At 35.6% G+C, this 18,674-nt stretch overlaps 5 protein-coding genes across 5 annotated transcripts; 2 read left to right on the top strand and 3 right to left on the bottom strand.

The window, feature by feature from the left end:
• Positions 1-2,534: 2,534 nt before the first annotated feature.
• On the bottom strand, positions 2,535-3,982 carry MONOS_13517 (uncharacterized protein; the record flags this gene model as incomplete). The annotated part of the gene is made up of 3 exons (XM_067866228.1): positions 2,535-3,299; positions 3,360-3,850; positions 3,913-3,982. The coding sequence occupies 3 exons, from the start codon at positions 3,980-3,982 to the stop codon at positions 2,535-2,537; spliced, it is 1,326 nt and encodes a 441-aa protein (XP_067718990.1).
• Positions 3,983-8,590: 4,608 nt separating this feature from the next.
• Positions 8,591-8,888, top strand: MONOS_18340 (uncharacterized protein; the record flags this gene model as incomplete). Its single annotated transcript, XM_067871352.1, has 2 exons — positions 8,591-8,620; positions 8,679-8,888. 2 exons carry the CDS (start codon positions 8,591-8,593, stop codon positions 8,886-8,888), a joined length of 240 nt encoding a protein of 79 aa, XP_067718991.1.
• Positions 8,889-10,393: 1,505 nt separating this feature from the next.
• On the bottom strand, positions 10,394-11,008 carry MONOS_13518 (uncharacterized protein; the record flags this gene model as incomplete). Its single annotated transcript, XM_067866229.1, has 2 exons — positions 10,394-10,678; positions 10,730-11,008. The coding sequence occupies 2 exons, from the start codon at positions 11,006-11,008 to the stop codon at positions 10,394-10,396; spliced, it is 564 nt and encodes a 187-aa protein (XP_067718992.1).
• Positions 11,009-11,228: 220 nt separating this feature from the next.
• Positions 11,229-11,501, top strand: MONOS_13519 (uncharacterized protein; the record flags this gene model as incomplete). The annotated part of the gene is made up of 1 exon (XM_067866230.1): positions 11,229-11,501. One exon carries the CDS (start codon positions 11,229-11,231, stop codon positions 11,499-11,501), a length of 273 nt encoding a protein of 90 aa, XP_067718993.1.
• Positions 11,502-12,798: 1,297 nt separating this feature from the next.
• On the bottom strand, positions 12,799-17,385 carry MONOS_13520 (uncharacterized protein; the record flags this gene model as incomplete). The annotated part of the gene is made up of 4 exons (XM_067866232.1): positions 12,799-16,706; positions 16,826-16,959; positions 17,019-17,099; positions 17,222-17,385. The coding sequence occupies 4 exons, from the start codon at positions 17,383-17,385 to the stop codon at positions 12,799-12,801; spliced, it is 4,287 nt and encodes a 1,428-aa protein (XP_067718994.1).
• Between the last annotated feature and the right edge of the window lie 1,289 nt (positions 17,386-18,674).

An 18,674-nucleotide genomic window follows, 5' to 3' on the forward strand; every position in this document is an offset into this window, starting at 1 on the left:
CCCTAACCCTAACCCTAACCCTAACCCTAACCCTAACCCTAACCCTAACCCTAACCCTAACCCTAACCCTAACCCTAACCCTAACCCTAACCTAACCTAAATTGTTGGAGTTAGTTAAGATAGACTAATGGGAGATCAACATTTTGTCACATGGCCTATCTAACCCTAACCTAACCTAACCCTAACCCTAACCCTAACCCTAACCCTAACCTAACCCTAACCCTAACCCTAACCTAACCCTAACCCTAACCTAACCCTAAAGCCGGGCTGCGAAAAGGAAAGTACTGCGTGCTTGCTTATTTTCAACGATTCTTCTTTCTTTTTCCGTTCGAAGCTTTTATTGAATTTATCTTTTAAAATAAATGAATATAAGATTTGTGAAATTAATGTAATGAATGAAAAAAAAAAAACCTTTGTAATTCATTGCTCTTCCACTTAAAGAAAATTCAAATAAAAATATAAAAATGAGACTAATATAAATAATAAACGACCACACAGGCGATCTTGGCTCTTAGTAAAATTCCGAATCATAAATATTGAAAGTTAATCAATAGAATAATTCTAATGTTATGATAAAACACTGGATGAAATATAAAGCATGAAAAATATGATAATCCAAGATTGAAAAAGCAAAAATATAAATTTAATCAAAAGAAAACATACAAAACGATGAGTTTATCGGAGCTGAATCAGAATAATAATTGGATAATAAAACAATGAAAATCGTATGACAAATAATTTAATAAAGCAAACGATGTTTGAATTGAAAACCAAAAGTTGCTAGTTGTTCCTGTGGGAGTTTCCCTTGCAAGTTTTGATTAATAATTTTATTGTGGTAAATTTTTATGATCAAAATATTTCTTATTAAAAAAAGTTTTTTATTATTACTCAATGAAGACTTTTTTGTGAGAAATGAAAAAAAAAATGAAAAATCAAAAAAATTCAAGCTTTCATTTGAACACTCTTTCGATGAACAAATATCAGCAGATGAAGCTTTCCAATGTCGGGCAACCTAGTAATGCGATTTTTGATCGTCTAAACAGATTTTCTTTCGGAACACATATTTTTTCAAAATTTTTGGAATTTTTTGTAATTTCTTGGATTTTTTCACATCATTCGAGAATATTGATTTTTGCCCACATGAGCCCCGTTGCTGACCTGTTCACACGCAGGCGTCGCCTTTGTATCTAACCTAACCTATTATTATAATTCCCTAGTCAGAATCTCAACATCGAAAATTTAATAACTGATCTATATTTTGTTGTAATTTTTATCAATTTGATAACATATTTTTTTTAAAGATTTCTTAATAAGAAGTTTAGTGATAATATAAAAAGAATATTACAGATATCACATTAAATACCGGACATCGCACAAAATACCGGACAAGATCGATATCTCAATAACCGCAAGAGGAATAATTCTGGCAATTTTCCTCAAAATATATCTCGTCAACGCAAACTCATTTGAGAAACGAGACTTTCAAAACTTCCTCATTTATGCTCTGAAAAAATCAGTATCGAAATTTCGGTGAAACAAAAAATTCTATTTCTCCGAGGTTTTAATAATAATTTTTTTCTGAGCATAAACGAGGAAGTTTTGAAAGTCTCGTTTATCAAATGAGTTTGTATTGATGAGATATATTCTGAGGAAAATTGTCAGAATTATTCCTCTTGCGGTTATTGTTAATTCGATCTTGTCCGGTATTTTGCGCGATATATGTATCTTTCAAGATAACCAATTCACGTTTTGTTTATCTTCGAATAAAAAAATAAATAGATAAATAAATAAATGTTGAATTGAAGATTATGATTTTTGTCTATTTTGAAAGAATTCTGATTCATTTCAAAAAAACAAATGAAAAATTTTTCATTATAAATTATAATTGAATTATCTTATTCAAATAATCATTCATCATTTTGTTATAATGTGTTTTTTTTTTTTAAATATATATCTTCATCAACATCCATTTTCTTAAAATAATAGGGCCCATTACCACTTTGAAAAAGTTTAAATTTTGATCAAGAAAAACCAAAATCATTTATGAACAATTAAATTTTTTTTAACTATTATCGGTTCTGATTTTTTTATAAAAATAGTGGAAAATTGATGAATGAGCTTTCAACGATAAAGAAAATGAATTACAAAGATTGTTGACGAAAAAAGAAATTAAAAATAAAAGAAGAAAAAGAAAAAGAGGAAGAGGAAGAGGAAGAGGAAGAGGAAGAGGAAGAGGAAGAGGAAGAGGAAGAGGAAGAGGAAGAAGAGGAAGAAGAGGAAGAAGAGGAAGAAGAGGAAGAAGAGGAAGAAGAAGAAGGTGAAGGAAAAAGAGTAATTGTTGTTGATGATGAAGAAATTGTTGAAGGAGATAGATGAAGAATGAATTGTCATTGTCCGTACCTATAAAAAAGGCTCTTTTCGGATTGTTATCAAATTCTTCCTCTCTTCTTCTTCTTCTTCTTTTGTTTCCTTTCTTTTTCTGACTTAGCATATTCAATTTCCGAAAAGTCAGAAATAGAAAAAGCTCTTTGAATTTAAACATTTACAAAATAATCAGAAATATTCAACGTCAATTCTCGATTATATTTTCTGTGAAGAAAATCTATTGTTTCAAAAAAGTTTGCGATGGTATCTTCGAATCCTTCTTCTTCCATCTTTTCAAACACTTTCCTCATGCTCGTTTTTCTTTTAACTTCGCCAATTTCATCTTTCTCCTTTCTTTTCAATCGCATTGAAACATTCATGAAAAACACCAAAAATTGAAATGTCAATCTGTCATCCAATGTTGGCCTCTGAATCCCCTCCAAAAAGAGACCAATAGCTCCTATGTTCACCAAGTCTTCAACTTTCACAACTCTCCTTTCTGCTGCATTTCTCAAGGAATAAATGCAGAGATTGCTAATAATACTGTAATTATCCTTCTCTGCTCGATGAACCTGAACAATGTTTTTGAGCAGCCCAACATTTTCTTCATTCCTCAATCGACAACTTTGTAGATACATTGCACATGTTTTGAGCCATCTCGTCAATGCAAATTCTTCTTTCGCTTCCTTTCCTCTTTCCTCTCCTTTTTTTCTGTTCCAATCCTCATTTCTTGTCAGCTCTTCCAACTCTCTTGCTGCTTCTCCGACAAAATGCAGCTCATTCACAATCATATCTTCCAAATTTCTATCTTTGATAAATCTTTTAATTAAAAACTCCCAAGCAGACTGATAGGCCAGATGCGTAAGATTTCTGTGTTCTTGATGATATTTGATGATTTCTTTGATATCATTCAGATAAAGTTCTTGTTCGACAAACTTTTAAAAAAATAAAGAATAAAATTTCTGATTTCATAAAGGAAATTGAACTTCACACACATTATCCCCAATGCTGCTCAATGCTAACAAAGCCATTTCCGCTTCTTTCTGGACATCTTTGTTCTCCTCTTTCCTCAATGCAGCTTTCAGAAGGCAAGTCACACATGCATAAGGCACTCTTGAAATAGTCCTATCTTTCAAATAAAGATAGCATTCGCAGATCTCAGTCAGAAGCTTTTCATTCTTTTCATCTTTTTTCTGTTCTTCTTCAGCAATCATCTGTTCGAATCTTCCTCTCAGCGAAGATGCAAAAAAGTATTGATTCCAATCGTTTTTCTGCACATTGCAATATCCAACATGCTTCAGCAGCAAAAATGTATTTTCCATCGACATTTTCTTTTCTTCAATCATTTTGTTCATTTTGTTGAATATTTCTTCGTTGATAATGGATTTTAATTCTTCTTTATTCATTTCTTCAATTAATCTATTCATTCGCTCTATTTTCTTTCTCTGCTCATCCTCACTGCAATGCTCCAACTGATCAAGTAATTCTTCCCCGATCATCAAAAATCATATAACATGAGATCTTTGAAAATACACAATTTAAGCAAACTTGAAAACTTGTCTGCAAGAGACGGATCTTGAGCATCATCATTGGATTTGTCTTCATCGCACATTTCCATTCTGTCAATTTTATGCAAATACGAAATTTGCTGCAAAATTTCAAATGAAAAACAGAAAAACAAACAAAAACAATATTGTTGATAATTGGCAAAACAAAGATAAAGTCCAAACTCAATTCCTTTGATAAATCAAAATATGTGTCAAAAAAGAAATTACAAAGAAGCTGTAAAATTGGTCGTATTTAGCCAAATACGAAAGAGTTTAATTTCTATCTGATCAAGCCAACAATAATTTATTCCAAGGATCTTGATTGAATTTTGAATGAAATCTTCAATTAATAGAAAAATATCCCATATGTTTGGTATTGGGTATCAAAATAATATTAGTTTTAATATTATCTGCCACATGAAGAAGAGGCAATAAATTGTTTTGAAGAACAAAACAAAAAAGTGACAAAAAAGCAGCAATTTGCACATAAAACTGTGCATTTAAACGTTATTGCAAATTAAAATTCAAACATAAATATTACACTTATTTCCTTCACATTTTGTTTCGTCTGGAAGATTTACTTCTTCGAAATGATTTTTTCTGTTATTTCAGAGTGTTTGCTTGTTTCCGGGAATGTTTCAAATTTAATGTGTTGAGAGAGATTTTGAGATTTCAGGATGATTTTGTTATTTGTTCGTGACTTGAGTTGGCCATCCAGGCTGAAGGAAGATTGATGGAGTGAATCAAGCTTTCAACAATTCGCAGTTTTTTTGATGATTGGGCGCATGATAATTGAACGCATAAGAGAATTTATTAAGTCAACAATGGACAGCATCGTTAATTGAGCATTGAAAGAGATTCTATTCCAAAAGATTTTGAGGCTGAGAGAAGATGAACAAAGTCGAGATGGCGAAGAGAGGTTGATAAAATATGCGGAACCAAGCACATGCGGAATATTGAGTTCATTTCAACACATTTATCGTTTGATAGTGATTTCCACTTGATGTTTCGTTTTGTTGAAAGTCATTATTTTGGGTTGTTTTGATGGCTGTTGTTGATTCACCGATTTCGGTGTGGATTTCGAGGCAAACCTAGAAGCCACATGGAAGAAGAAGAAACGAATCAAAAAGACGGAACAGATGGCGATAGAAATGTTTGATTTAATTAGGGTGTGTTATCCAATTTATTGTTGCATTTGCAATGGTTTTTTTTTTTGAAAAATTAACAAAAGAAAAAGAAAGAAAGAAAGAGATCATCAAAAATAAAAATAAGTGAAACATTTTTTGCAATGATAATTTCTAATTTTTTCCTTTCCATTCTATCTCTTTTTTTATTTCACTTTTAGTGTTTCATCGCTATTCTTTTGACTTTCGTTAATAAAAAATAAATGGTTGAGAAGAAATGATAAAAGGCAGACTGCTTCAATCAGAAAGGCGAGAAGAAGAGCATATTTTTTTCTAAAAAAATGGTATTGCCTCATTTGGAACTTCATATTTTTCTTTTTATTTGTGTTCTTTTCTTTGATAATTTTTTGGTTAATTTTGCGAATTTTAAAAATATAATTCACTCTAAAACGGATTCATCTGGCAGATCCTTATCAATTCAGACTCAGCAACTTGCAGAAACTTGCGAAGACATTCACATTCATCGTGCTTGTTTCACTGAGCCTCTGGAAGCATTTGCCTTTAAAGGAATCTTCCACCTTTCCTTCAATAAACACAGTCTAGTCGCTGGGATATCGTTGGATGACACTTCGTTGATGCTGAACAGAATCTGAGTGGAGAAAACTGTTATAAACAGAATGAAGATGCTGCTGCAGTCAGTCAAATCTGCTGACAGATGTGAAGAACGAGGAGGAGAAGAAGAAGAAAGAACAGAAAGGAAGAAAAAGATAAATCACAATCATCATCAACTGTTATTTGTAACTTCATTTTCATTTTCTACTGCTGCTTCTTCTTCTTCTTTTTCTTTTTTACGTTTTGTTCCATTTCAAAATTTTAAAAAATGGCTTTTGAAATTAGGTTCAAATGAATGTTTGTTTTTTAGATTTTGTGAAATGATAAAAACAAATCTGTAAAACTTACTTTAGGCTTGTCGAATTGTGATGTGAAGCTGAAAGAAAAACAAATAAAATTTTTGATTTTCAGATTAAATTACATCTCATTTCCTCAAACATTTACAGAACAATCTGAAAAATTAACAAATAATCGATTAAAAAAAATTTTTTTCAACTTTAATAAAGAAAACATATCCAAAGTTTCGAAAATAATTAACCAATGGAAAAAATAATATTTCATTTTTGAATTACAAAATATGAAACGCGCAATTTCATCAGACATTCGCAAAATAATCAGAAACATCCAACGATAAATCTTCATAAAATTTATCGTTGAGAAAATCAATAATTGCATGAAAACTTGTGAATGTATCTTCGAATCCTTCTTCTTCCATCTTTTCGTGTATCACAATTTTCGTTGTCTTTCTTTTCGCTTCCTCATTTTCATCATCCATTGATTTTAATCGCCTTGACATATCCAAAAAGCATTTCATAAAGCTCTCCAAAAAATAGTCATCCAATGTTGGTCGCCGTATCCCCTCCAAAACAGCATCAATAGCACCTCCTTTCAATAAGTCTTCATCTTTCACAATTCTTCTTTCTGCTGCATTTCTCAAGGAATAAACGCACCAATCGCAAATTTCTCTTTGATTATCTTTTGCCGCTCGATATATCTGTACAATGCTGTTGATGAGCCCAATAAATTCTTCATTCTTCAATCGACAACAGTAAAAATAAATCGAGAATGTTTGCAGCCATCTCGCCAATGCAAATTCTTCTTTCGCTTCTTCTTTGTTCATTTCCTCTTTTTTCTTCTTCCAATTCACATTTCTTGTTAGCTCTTCCAGTTCTCTTGCTGCTTCTCTTCCAAAATGCATCTCATTCACAATCTCTCCCTTCAAGCTACTGTCTTCCCAAAATCGGTAAATCAAAAAACTCCAAACAGATTGATAGGCAAGTTTTGTAAGATTTCTGTGTTTCTGCTGATGTTTGATAATCTCTTTGATTTCAATCAAGAACAGTTCATTTCTCACTTCCTAATAAAAGATAAGAAAAATACAAATAATAAAACAAATTAATTTTGCAATCAAGCAATCAAGCCAGCTTAGCACACTTTAAATTGTCCAATATTTGACAAAGCCAGCAAAGCCATTTCCACTTTTTTTTGTGCTTCCTCTTTTTTCTCCTTGTTCAAAGAAACTTTCAGAAGACAGGGAACGCAAACCGGAAACAAATTTGAAGAAGCCCACCTGTTCAACAAAAAATAGCATTCGCAAAGATTAACAAGAAGCTTTTCATTTAAAAGTTCTTTTTTCTCATCTTCTTCAATGATCATCCTTTCAAATATTTTATTCAATGAAGAATTTCTTAATCCAGAAATAAAAATATTTTTCAGCACGTTGGAATATCCAATATGCTTCAACAGCAAAATTGCATTTTCTATCGAAAGTTTCTTATCTTCAATCATTTTGTCTATTTCATCGAACAGTTCTTGTGTGAAAACACATCTGTATTCATAATAATCCATTCCATCAATCATTTCATTCATTTCGACGATTGCTTGTTTCTGTTCTGCTTCGGTGAATTGTTCCAGCTGTGAAAGTTTCTCTAAAAAAGGTGAAAAATCAAAAGAGAAAAAAAATACACATTTATTGATTTAACCATTCGTTTCTAATAAATTTTTTGCAAACCCCGAAATATTTGTCTTTGAAGTTGACTGCGAAAATGCAAAATGAACCAAAACAACAAATAAATTCGTTTTTCAGAATTGCAGTGTAAAACTCACATTAAAAGAATTAAAAACAACAAGTCAAACATCTAATAACACACGAGTCCAAAAATCTTCATTTTCCATCAATGTCTTTTGCATCAAAACATGCAAATCTTTATATTAAAAAATCTTGTTTTTGTGCAAATAAATAAGGGTGGTAAACATATAATTAAATTAGTGAATATTTTTGATTGATGATATGTTGAGATAAAAGTTTGTTTGAGCTGCTTGTGCATGCAACCACAGATGCACCCATGCGAGTTATATCGCTACAGAAGAACAGGGATTTTGTCTACAGATGGAGGAGCGAGTGGCTGTTTGCATCTATTGATTACGAAAAGTAAATTGGTGGAGGAAATTGCATGAGATTTGGACTTGGTTATATATTACAAAACATATGGCACAACATCGGATGCGATTATTTGAACGAAAAATAACTCAAGCAAGATGCAGAAAAAGCGAGCATAATGTCAGAAAGAGAGAATTGCACAGCTTGTTCATTTCGAGGGAAATGCGTGCCCTTGGCATGTCTTTCGCGCAGGATTTGTTTAACGTGGTTTTTTTGGGGGGAAGATTTTCTTTGTGGAAAAGGAAAGGGAATTTGGGATTAAACAATGAAGGAAGCGAGTTGAACGAAGCACTCAGCAGGCCTTAACAACAAACGCATTGCCATTTACGCGAAACACTTTTGAAAACTATCAACAAAGACATGGCGTTGAAGAAGTCATTGAAAAGGAGCTCATTGCTTTATCATTTGGATAATATAATCTTTCACTTGCATCATTGCCTGCTTCATAAAGGATTCTTAGAACAAGAAAGCCAGCTGGGCTGATTATCACCAATCCATTGGAGATGGGAAAATATTTCAAGGCCAAAAAGATGGTTTGACTTTTTTTATTTGACTCATTATTCTTTTAAGATGTTCTTTGAATGAATACAGATTGGTTACGAACAGGAATACCGCAAAGAGAGAGAAGCCATTTTATCCTTTTTCAAAAGATTCAGAAGTTTTGAGATTATTCTTATTTACATCGTATTCAACGATGATATTCGTGACTTTTGCCATCTGTTTTGCATGTTACATAACCGGACAATGCTTAACATGAGCTTGCAAGAGAGAGAAAAGCAGTTTATTTGGCTTATTTGTTGAAAGCATTTGGAAGAAGCGACTCTTTTGTCGGAGCAGATGAACTGGATGGGCATTCACATTTAAAAGAACAACAAAATTTTCATGTTGCTTATCTTTCTTCTTCGTCATTTCCATAAAATTGTTTGACGGAAACAACCATTTTAATTCCTTAATAAGAAGGCACGCATTTTGGGTGGAATATGCAGAATTGGATGAAAAATGAAAAGACTTTAGAAATTTCATGGAATTTGAGTTGGAATAAATCATGGAGTACTTCAAAGAGGAGGAGAAGAGAGAGGAGGGAAGATACAAAGACAGAGCGGAAAATAAGGACAAATTGTAATGAAGAAGAAAAGCAGATTTGAAGGGAAAGGAAAAGGAAGATGGGGAAAAGAGAAGAAAGAGCGAATGGCAAACAATTTTCTGAGGGAAAGAGAGAAAGAAAGAAAGAAAAGTCGAAGTGTCTCCTTTGAAGATTATTCCTTCACTTTTCATGTTGTGAAGACTGAAGAAAAGCAGAAGAAAGGAAACAAAATAATCAGATGTTGGATTTGAGAAAAGAAAAAGAAAAAGATGTTTGGATCAATTTTTGCAGGCTGGTGCTCAAATAGATCTGCTGAAACGGGGAATTTCAATGAGAAAAAAGAAAAAAAGAAAAAAAGAAAAAAGTGAATGAGAAGAAGGAGAAGGAAAAGAAGAAGATAAAACGAAAGCGGAGATAATCAAACGAAGAAGGAGATTTCTCTGGATGCTGCTAATTCTCCGGATGTGGTTCAAAAATATTGAAGCACGGGATTTTGAGGATATCAGCAGAAGAAACACAAAAGAGGAAGGAAAAAGAGAAAGAAGTTATGTTGCAAGCAGACGATTAGAACGAATAGGAACAGAAATAACAGAGAAAAGAGAGAAGGAGAGAAAAGAATAAACTGATAAAGTTGAAGAAAGAAGGGGAATAGCATGAACAGAAATGAGAGAAAGGAAGAAGAAAAGAAAGAAAAATGGAGATGGAGATGGAAAAGGAAAAAGAGAAAGAGAATGACAAACAAAAGGAATACACACATTTCAATCAATAAACCAACAACAATTATTTCCTTGGAAAATAATCATTTCCTTTCCAATTGCGACTAATTTGGCTTCTTCTTCTTCTTCTTCTTCTTCTTTTTCGTCTTCGTCTTCGTCTTCGTCTTCGTCTTCGTCTTCTATTTCTTCACCTCCTTCTCTTTCTCCTTTATCTCCATCTTTCATTCCATTTCTTTCTCCATTCGATTCTTACCCTCTATTTTCATCATCTTCTCTTTCTTCTTTTCCTTCTCCAAAACTATCGAGCTGCCCTATCTCCCTTGCTCCTCATATGTCGCAAAACCATTTATCGACATTTCCACCTGTTCCTCATCTTTCCCCGCACTTCCTTCACTTTCATCTGTAGTTATGCCCAAAGACCCATCTGCTTCTTCTTCTTCTGCTCTCCTGTTCTCCTGTTAGATGTTATCGGATGGAGAAGAACTGCATCCTTCACTTTCTGTTAATTACTGTTTGTCTGAATCCGCCTCAGCCTCTGCCTTCACAAACCTCAGCTCACTCAGCCCAAGCGCCTCCACAACCAGCAGAGCCATCGCTTCTTCCAGCTTCATCTGGTTCTCCTTGATTCTCTCCACAAACTCTCTGTGCGCTGTCGGACACCCGCCTTTCACTTCATTCCCATCACCTCCCTCTCTCCCTCCATCTTCTTTTCCCTCTTCTTTTCCCTCTTCTTCTCCTTCTTTGCCTCCCCCTTTGTTTCCCCCTTTGTTTCCCCCTTCTCCTTCCTCTACCTCTTCTCACTTCTCCAGCACATCCAGTGCAATCGCTAATGGAGGCAGAACCACATCCTCCTTCCTCAGCCCCGCTGCAGCCAACCCTTTTTCCACAATCTTCACAACTTCACACACTGCAACCCCTCGCCCCATCACTTCATCTTTCAACTTCACAAAATATTTCAACTGCGGCGATCGACATATCTGGAGCAGCGACGGGTCAAACAGATCGCAGATCGACTGGAACGCATTCACATCTGCAGCATCAAAGATCTGATTGCTCCCCGACTTCGTGCCCACTGAAATTGAAAGCGACGGAAGCAGCCCCATCAGCGAAACCGAAAGCATCTCCGAAAGCGCCACATAATACGCACACACAACACCTCCATATAGCACCGCCCGCCGAGCCACAACAAATTATTCGAAGCGTTTGTTGCTCCCTCAGTTACGACTTCTTTTGTTTTTCATACACCCCAGCCGCCTCTCGATATCGTCCATCGCTCCTGCTGACGTGTTTGATTCTGCCACAATATCTCAGAAGGATCAATCTTAGGAGCTTATGATGATAATGATGACCTCTCAATCCTTGCCGCCTTCTTCTCATAGCTTCGCAGCCTCCGAAATGGTGAAGTTGATCGGCGTGCTGCTCCAGTTGAAGAAGACGAAGAAGACGAAGGCGCTGAACGAAGAGATGACTACCGCGCTGCGCCAGCTACAAGAAGCTTTTTCAGATACCCCTCCACGTCTGCTGGCAGCTCCACCGGTGACACAAACACAACAACCACATTTTGATCAGAAAGATCAACCTGCTGCGAAAGGTAATTGTCATCTGGCGATATGAAAATATATTCTGTTTTATCTTTTTTTTTGTGGACAATGCATTGTAATTGGAAGAGGATGTGTTTGAAGAAGTTGAAGAAGTTGTCTGTGAATTTTTAATTTAACCAATCAAAATCATGTTGAGTGTTGTTATTGATCCACCAATAATGCAATCCTGTGTCTTGTGGTTGAAGATGGTCTTCAAACTTTTTCAATTTTTGTCTGTTTAGCTTCAAAATCATTTCGCATTATTTTTCAACCATTTTTTTTTAAGATTTGAATGGTCAGTTCTTTTAAATTTTTGGTTTTTCAGTTCTTTCTTCTTCGATAATCTCAAGAGTCATCTTGAATGAAGATAAAAGTCGATTTAAAAGATAGCCAATAGAAGACTTCGTGCATGCAAAGATCTTTTTGTCCTTGCTTTTGGTGCGTATGCTTCGACACGCCGCCTTCAGATGGGAAAGAAGTCTGACCGTTTGCACATTCTGGCTGTGTTGAACAAGGCATGGATTCTATTCATGCGGTGCATGTCGGATTTTTTTGCATACATTTTTCAGAAAGAAATTGCGAGAAGATGCCTTTCGCTTGAGATTATATCTTTGGATTCAAGCCGTTTTGTATTTTTTTTGAAGAATAGCAGATTAAGAGATTTCTTTTGAGCATGTCATCCTTGTCGAATGCCCTCAACAAGCAATAGCATTTGCATCGTGACTTTGTTTCATCAGTGTAGTCAAAGATAAATAAAGAATTAAACCAACTCCGTTCGCAAGAACTGCAAAATGTTTGTATTTCATTACCTTTGAGTGAAAATCAAAATAATGAACCATTTCATTTGACCATATTCTGCTTCAAAGCAAAAATAAGTTCAGCGCATAAAGATTTTATCTTCAAAAAAAGCTCTGATGATTCTTCATTTTTCCAAACGTGATAAAAACAGTGAAATGAAAAGGGTAGTATCAGCAAATGAGAAATCAAATGCAACATGTACCAAGAAGGGCAAATACATCTCCATGCATTTCGACAAATGTCTGATTCAATATATATTATATATATATAATAAACAAATAAATACAAATAAAAACAATCTCAAAATGAAAAATTTAGTCAAAGCAAGAATTTGAATGGACTTTGAGATAATAAGTTGTTGTGAAACATCTTGGTCAAGACATCACAGAAACAAAAACAAAAAAGGCACAAAGAATCCAGTGGAGGATAAAATAAGATGAGTAATTGCTAAAAACGCAAATTTGTCAAAAACGCGTTTTCGCATGGAAAAATTTTCAGGGTATGAAAAAACAGTCAAAGAATACAAAGAGAGGTTAAGTTCTCCTTTCTTCCAGAGCTGCCTCCTGATTTCTTTTTAATTCCTTTAGCAATTCACTCTTTTGATTACTTATTTTGTCGCCCTTTCCTAAATTTTTACTTGAATCTTCTTCAATGCTACCACTTGAACTACAACTTTGATTATAACTGGAGACTGGTTTATCTTTAACACTATCACCCTTCTTGCACTTTCCTTTCTTCAATTGCACCTCAAGCGTCGGCCAGCAAAGCCACATTCCCATTGACTTAGAACAGCAGCACTCTCTTGCGTCGTCGCAACAGGGGCAGATACTTTCCACCCATACGCCATTCATCCACATCAGAATAAAAGCCACAAAGAACGGGTGCCACAGCAACGCTGGCGACATCCAGAAAGCATGGTGCATGTATGAAATCACCAGGAAGAACCCGACGGATCCAATTATATACAAAATAAGTGTGATATAGAAGCACTCACACGAACAGCCTGAGCGCGTTTCTGAAGTCGGTGGAGGAGCATATCCATATTCTACCTGAGACCATCCTATCAAAGGCTCTGGATCGTCAGCTTCATCACTCGATTTGCCGTTGTGTGCGGATCCATCCCCCGTTTGTTGTTCAGCTTCATCTTCATCATTTTCTTTGGCATGTTCATCGTCAGGGATTTCCATTTCTTGAGTTGAATGAGCTTTTTTATCAAGTTTTTGAGTTTCCTCATTCTTTTTCCTCTTTTGTTTGTTAAAAAAAAGCTCCAAAGGAGAAAGACCAGCATATTCAATTGTCTGCCCTGCTGCTCCTCCCAACGCTCCACCTGCAACACACAGCGCAAATAGCCCGATGACAACTCCCTTTCCAGTTTTTGCAACAGCGCAGCCAAGAGCAATTCCCGTAAACAATCCAATGACCATCGATATCACTGTGGCAATAGCGGTTTGCTTGCCAACGCAAAGCAGGGAGAACAAAGTGAAACCAGCCAATGTGATAACAAATATCGCTGCAAGCGATCCAGGCCAATTTCTCAGTGAAGCAGAGCTCACAATAATGGCCACAATTAAGCCTATCACTGCTCCAATCCATTCAAAAAATACTTCGCAGTTCTTTTGACTGCATTTCTCTTTCTCATCATTTCTCTTATTTAGCTTGTTTTCTTCAGTTGTCTGTTGCTCAGAAGCTGCTTCTTTTTCGAATTCCTTCTTCATCAGCTTTTCTCCCACGCTGTAAGGAGGTTTGCGAGGCGCATATGCAAACAGCGCAAAGAACGGAAGATACACAACAACCATTCCAAGCAACATGTACAGCATCCCAACATCTTCTCCAACAAACACAGAAAGTGGTGATTTTGCTTGTTCGATTTCTTTAGAGTTAAGGTCCTCCTTCACTCCCCTTTCAATAAAAGGGAATTGGATATAATTTTTAGGAGTGAATATTAGTGTTGGCTGATTATCCCACTTTCCTATCAGCTGAGGTCCAACCAGATAGAAAGCAATGCAGTACAGAATAATCACAATAGATCTCCAGAACCCAATCTGATAATACGGATAGAACAATCTGATATATCCTTGTGCAAATCTCCTCCAGAATGAAGTTTCTGCAAGAGAAAGTGACGAAACCAGAGGTGCCTTCATTTTCGCCTCGTCCTTTCTTTCAGCGCTGATCAGCTCGCCTTTCCGAAGGGATCTCGGTCGGAAGAACTCGTACTGCCCATCGCAAGACCCATAGCCGTTGGATTTGGTGACTCCATATCCACTTGTGTTGGAGGCAATGTTGTAGCGCCACACATCGCAAGAGTAGTTGCATGTTTTGCAGGAATCGCATCCGCAGCACATGCAGCAAACTTCATCATCAGTGAACCACCTACAACATACAGAGCAAAACCTATCGCAGCAAAAACAGCAGCAGACTGTTGGCTCGTCTTCAACTTTTCGCATCATTTCTGGACAGCGATCGCAACAGCAAGTTTCTGATTTTTCCTCTTCTGGTCTCTGCGCATGTTTGAACACAACTGAACGGATGGTATTTCCAATTATTCTCAGAGACAGTTCTCTGTCATATAACCCCTGTTCAGTTGCTTTTGCTTTTACAGCTTTTTCCACTTCTTTTGCTATTTCCTTTTCAAAAGCCTTTTTCATCGCTATTTCCATCGCTTTTCCATCTTCCTCTTTTAATTCTTTTTTCAATTTTTCTGTTATTTCTGCACCTTTATCTTTTTTCACTTTTTCAGCTATTTTCGCTTTCATATGTGAGTTTCCCAGACATAGTGCACAAAGCGGCACAAACCACCCCAGAAAAAGATAGGCAATCATCCCTAATCCAATCATATAAAAGAAAAACTGCATCCAGAAAGCTGCATCCAGTACAAGAAAATATCTCCCCATTGAACTAACAGGTCGTGCCGTCATATTCTTCAGTGAGAATAGATGCGAATCAAGCTCAATAAATTCACCATCAACTTTTGCGCTAAGTGTGATCCTGTAGAACGGTTGCGTGAATTTACTTGGATCCCACTCAGCAACATACAGTGGGCTTTCTGTTGGTGCTCCTTCAGGTTTATGCATTTGCACTTCAAAATTCGTTGGGGTCCCATCTTCACAAGTTATACTCACATTCACATCGCTCAATTCGTTCTTCCTGGCAAATACCAGTGCGCGAATGTGGGTGGATTCAGCAGCTGCCCAAAACGGTGTTCTCTTAGTTGTCTGCCGTGCATCCATCGGGTTCGTCACAACACCCCAAGCAAGATACGGTTTATCAGAATTTGCTGTTTTCGATTTAACATTGTTAACTTCCATGTCTTCATTTTCGAGTCGTGCACTCAAATAAGAGTTAGCTGTTTCGCTCATTTCATTCGACGAAAATGTTATCTCTTCGAATTCTGATCTATCCTCACTTCGATTGTACGCTTTGGCAGCTTCAAGCCCTCTTCTCGTCTCCCTTAACGTCTGCTTCTCCTTCTTTTGCTTTTCGTACCTGTCGTATCCCCTCACGAACTCCTCTTCACTCGGCCGGACAAACAAGTACTTCAGCTCATCAAATCTCCCCACAGTCACATCCAATCGCTCTTGTTCGGGATGGGGATTCAGTTCCTTCCACAGTTTCATCGGGTCTGCCTTCGACTCTTCCACAAGCAGCGCAATGTCTTCCTCGTCTCCAACAAGATGCACCATTCCGTCCTCCTTCAATTCGGCATGCACGCTCCTGAACACATCAAATTTCACTTTGTTAAGCGTAAGGTCAAACGGCATCCTTCCTTTGTACCCCTTCGACGCCGCATTCATCACAAACGCTGCAATGTCCGCTTCGCTCGTGTCTGCCCAGTGCCCTATCCCTTTCGTTTTCTTCAACTCCTCTCGTTTTGAGTTCTTGTCCACGTAGAAGTCGTCAACATAACTTACAATCCCGTGATCCACCGCAATCAGGCGCAACGCTCGTGATGCTGTAAACGCATCCAGCTCAGCCTCCATAACCTCCCCCTTCCAGATCGGCATGTCCATGTTCCGATAGTGGTGGTGTCCTTCCAAAAAACCCCAGCAGTTTTTCAGCTCGTTCATTACAAAATCCTTCAAAAACTTTTTCGATTTGGATGTCATCACAAACATCGGGGCGTGCGTGCTCATGAATACAACATCAGAGGCTTCGTGCTTAGGCAACTCATCTGAGATGTATTCTTCTCGAGTCTTTGTTTGGTCGCCAAACTTACCCAGATCTCCAAAGTAGTTGAATGGGAGAATCATCCCAGGCGAAAGAGTGCTGTCATACATTAGAAATGACACTGTCATCTCTCCAGCCACTTTTCCTGGAAAATCAAAAAAAGTGCCCTCCGAAGAAACAGAAAACTTCTTCGAATAGACTGTGTCATTTTTAGTTCCGCACGAAGAAAAGTTCGACCAATAATCCTGCTCTGAAAAGAATGTGTAAACCCCGACGCCTAGTTCATCGATTTAAATGAGAGGAAATGCATATGCAGACATAATGCAGTCGGTTTATGAAAGTAATTTCAGAAAAAACGCTCCGAAATATTGATGAAAAAATAAATGAAAATCAAACCATCATGATTTCCTCGAATGTCCAACATTTTATCGCACTTATTGTTTTCGGAGACAAGCGATTCGTTTTCAAGAAGATTGGAATACCATTTCCATTCATATTCTTCTTGTTTGGTCCCAACAGATGTAGTTGACCTAGAAATTATTACATATTTTCTGTTATAAAAAATTAGCACTATAAAGATCTGACAAACATATCTTGTCCATGCGATATATCTCCTGTCAGTAGAAATGCTTTTGGTGAAACAATTTCTTTTGCGTTTTTGATGAATGAACTTTTGATATTTCATAAAAAAATATATAAATGTGAATTTTTGCTGAGAAAGTAACTTCATGCCTAAATGAATCAGTAGTGAACCCGTTTTGTCTAAGATGGATATCAGATAGTTGGATAAACCACATCAGCCCATCGGTTTGGTCCGCAAGATGAAATGTGCTGTTCTTTCTCGTCTCAAATTTCGACAAATCCAATTTGTCCAAGTATGCCTGCTTGCCGGAATACCCCCCAAAAAAAACGATAAATGCAACAGCAACCAAAACAATAAGCAATCTTCTCGCCATTTATATTGTTTTAGATCGTAGTTAACTTAATGCCCATAACATAAATTTCATTTTTCAATACAAATGTGATGAAAATTTTTTCCTTTGGATTTTTGTTCAATCCATAATCTGACACTCTTAACAAAAGATGAAGGAAAAGGCATATGCACACTTAACAGCAATTTCTAATTCTTGCATATTTCGTTTGTTTATTGTTTATAAACATCATTTGTTATGTTTTGAGTTATCAAAAACATGCGGAAGTTTATAAGGTGAATGCACAAGATACGACCGGTCATAAAATTGTCACATGGTGTAGCTTCGATAATAACATAAAGTGATCATAAGTTTTTTTCTGCCTATTGTGTGCGGAAAATGTGATATATGTTATTTTCAATTTTGTAGAAAATTCAAAATCCTGTTCAATTTTAAATGAAATAAATGTGTTTTTTTTAGGGTTTTTATTTGTTTGCTTTTTTTATCACAGTTTTAATGTTAGAGTTTTATCCAAAATCAACTTGTTAGGGAAAAATTCTGTTGCATAAATTGCTCAATTTTTTGAAATATAAAAATTATTTAACATTTTTCAAAAAAATTATTTATTCAAATTGGGGTCTTGTTAAATTGAATTTGCTCAAAGCATATTTGAGTGCATTCTTGTAGTATTTCAATTATTAATCTGTTTATTTAAATTATTGTTGAATGTGATTGACGTTTAAAATTTTTGATCAATACCAATCTTGAAAGAAATAAAAATTTGATTCATTTGAAAATAAAAGTTTCCGCGCAAAGGAAAGACATAATAACTTTTAGAAACGATGATTATGACATCGTTGTTAACTGACACGAATTTTTATTAACGGTCGTATATTGTGCAATAACCGTTTGTCAGAGTCAAACCTAGCTTATCCTTTTTGAAATCACACTTTCGATAGAGTTTTGATCAATAATTCAATCTCAATGGGATTGGTATCAAAATTTGTTGATGCGATAGCAATGTGGCTAAATTTTTTTGTAAAGTTCATTTTGTTTTATTTTCTCATATGGGTGATTTTTTTTGATATCATAAAAAAAGATCAAAAATCGAAAAAATAATATTAATTGTGGTATTTATTGATCTAAGAGAAAATTGATTTTTTTGCAAGTATTTAACTTTTATTTCTGTTAAATATATTTTTTTTATTTTCATATGCAAAAACCACACCTTTTTTATGTTTAGAGAGAAAATGGAAAATTTCAGATCAAGTTTTTTTAAAATTTCAAAAAACGAATAAATAAAACTTCAAAATGAAAAAGTCAAGTTTCTCAAC

The sequence above is a fragment of the Monocercomonoides exilis genome, assembly GCF_001643675.1.
Source record: "Monocercomonoides exilis strain PA203 chromosome Unknown scaffold67-269241, whole genome shotgun sequence".
NCBI classification, from domain to species: domain Eukaryota; phylum Preaxostyla; order Oxymonadida; family Polymastigidae; genus Monocercomonoides; species Monocercomonoides exilis.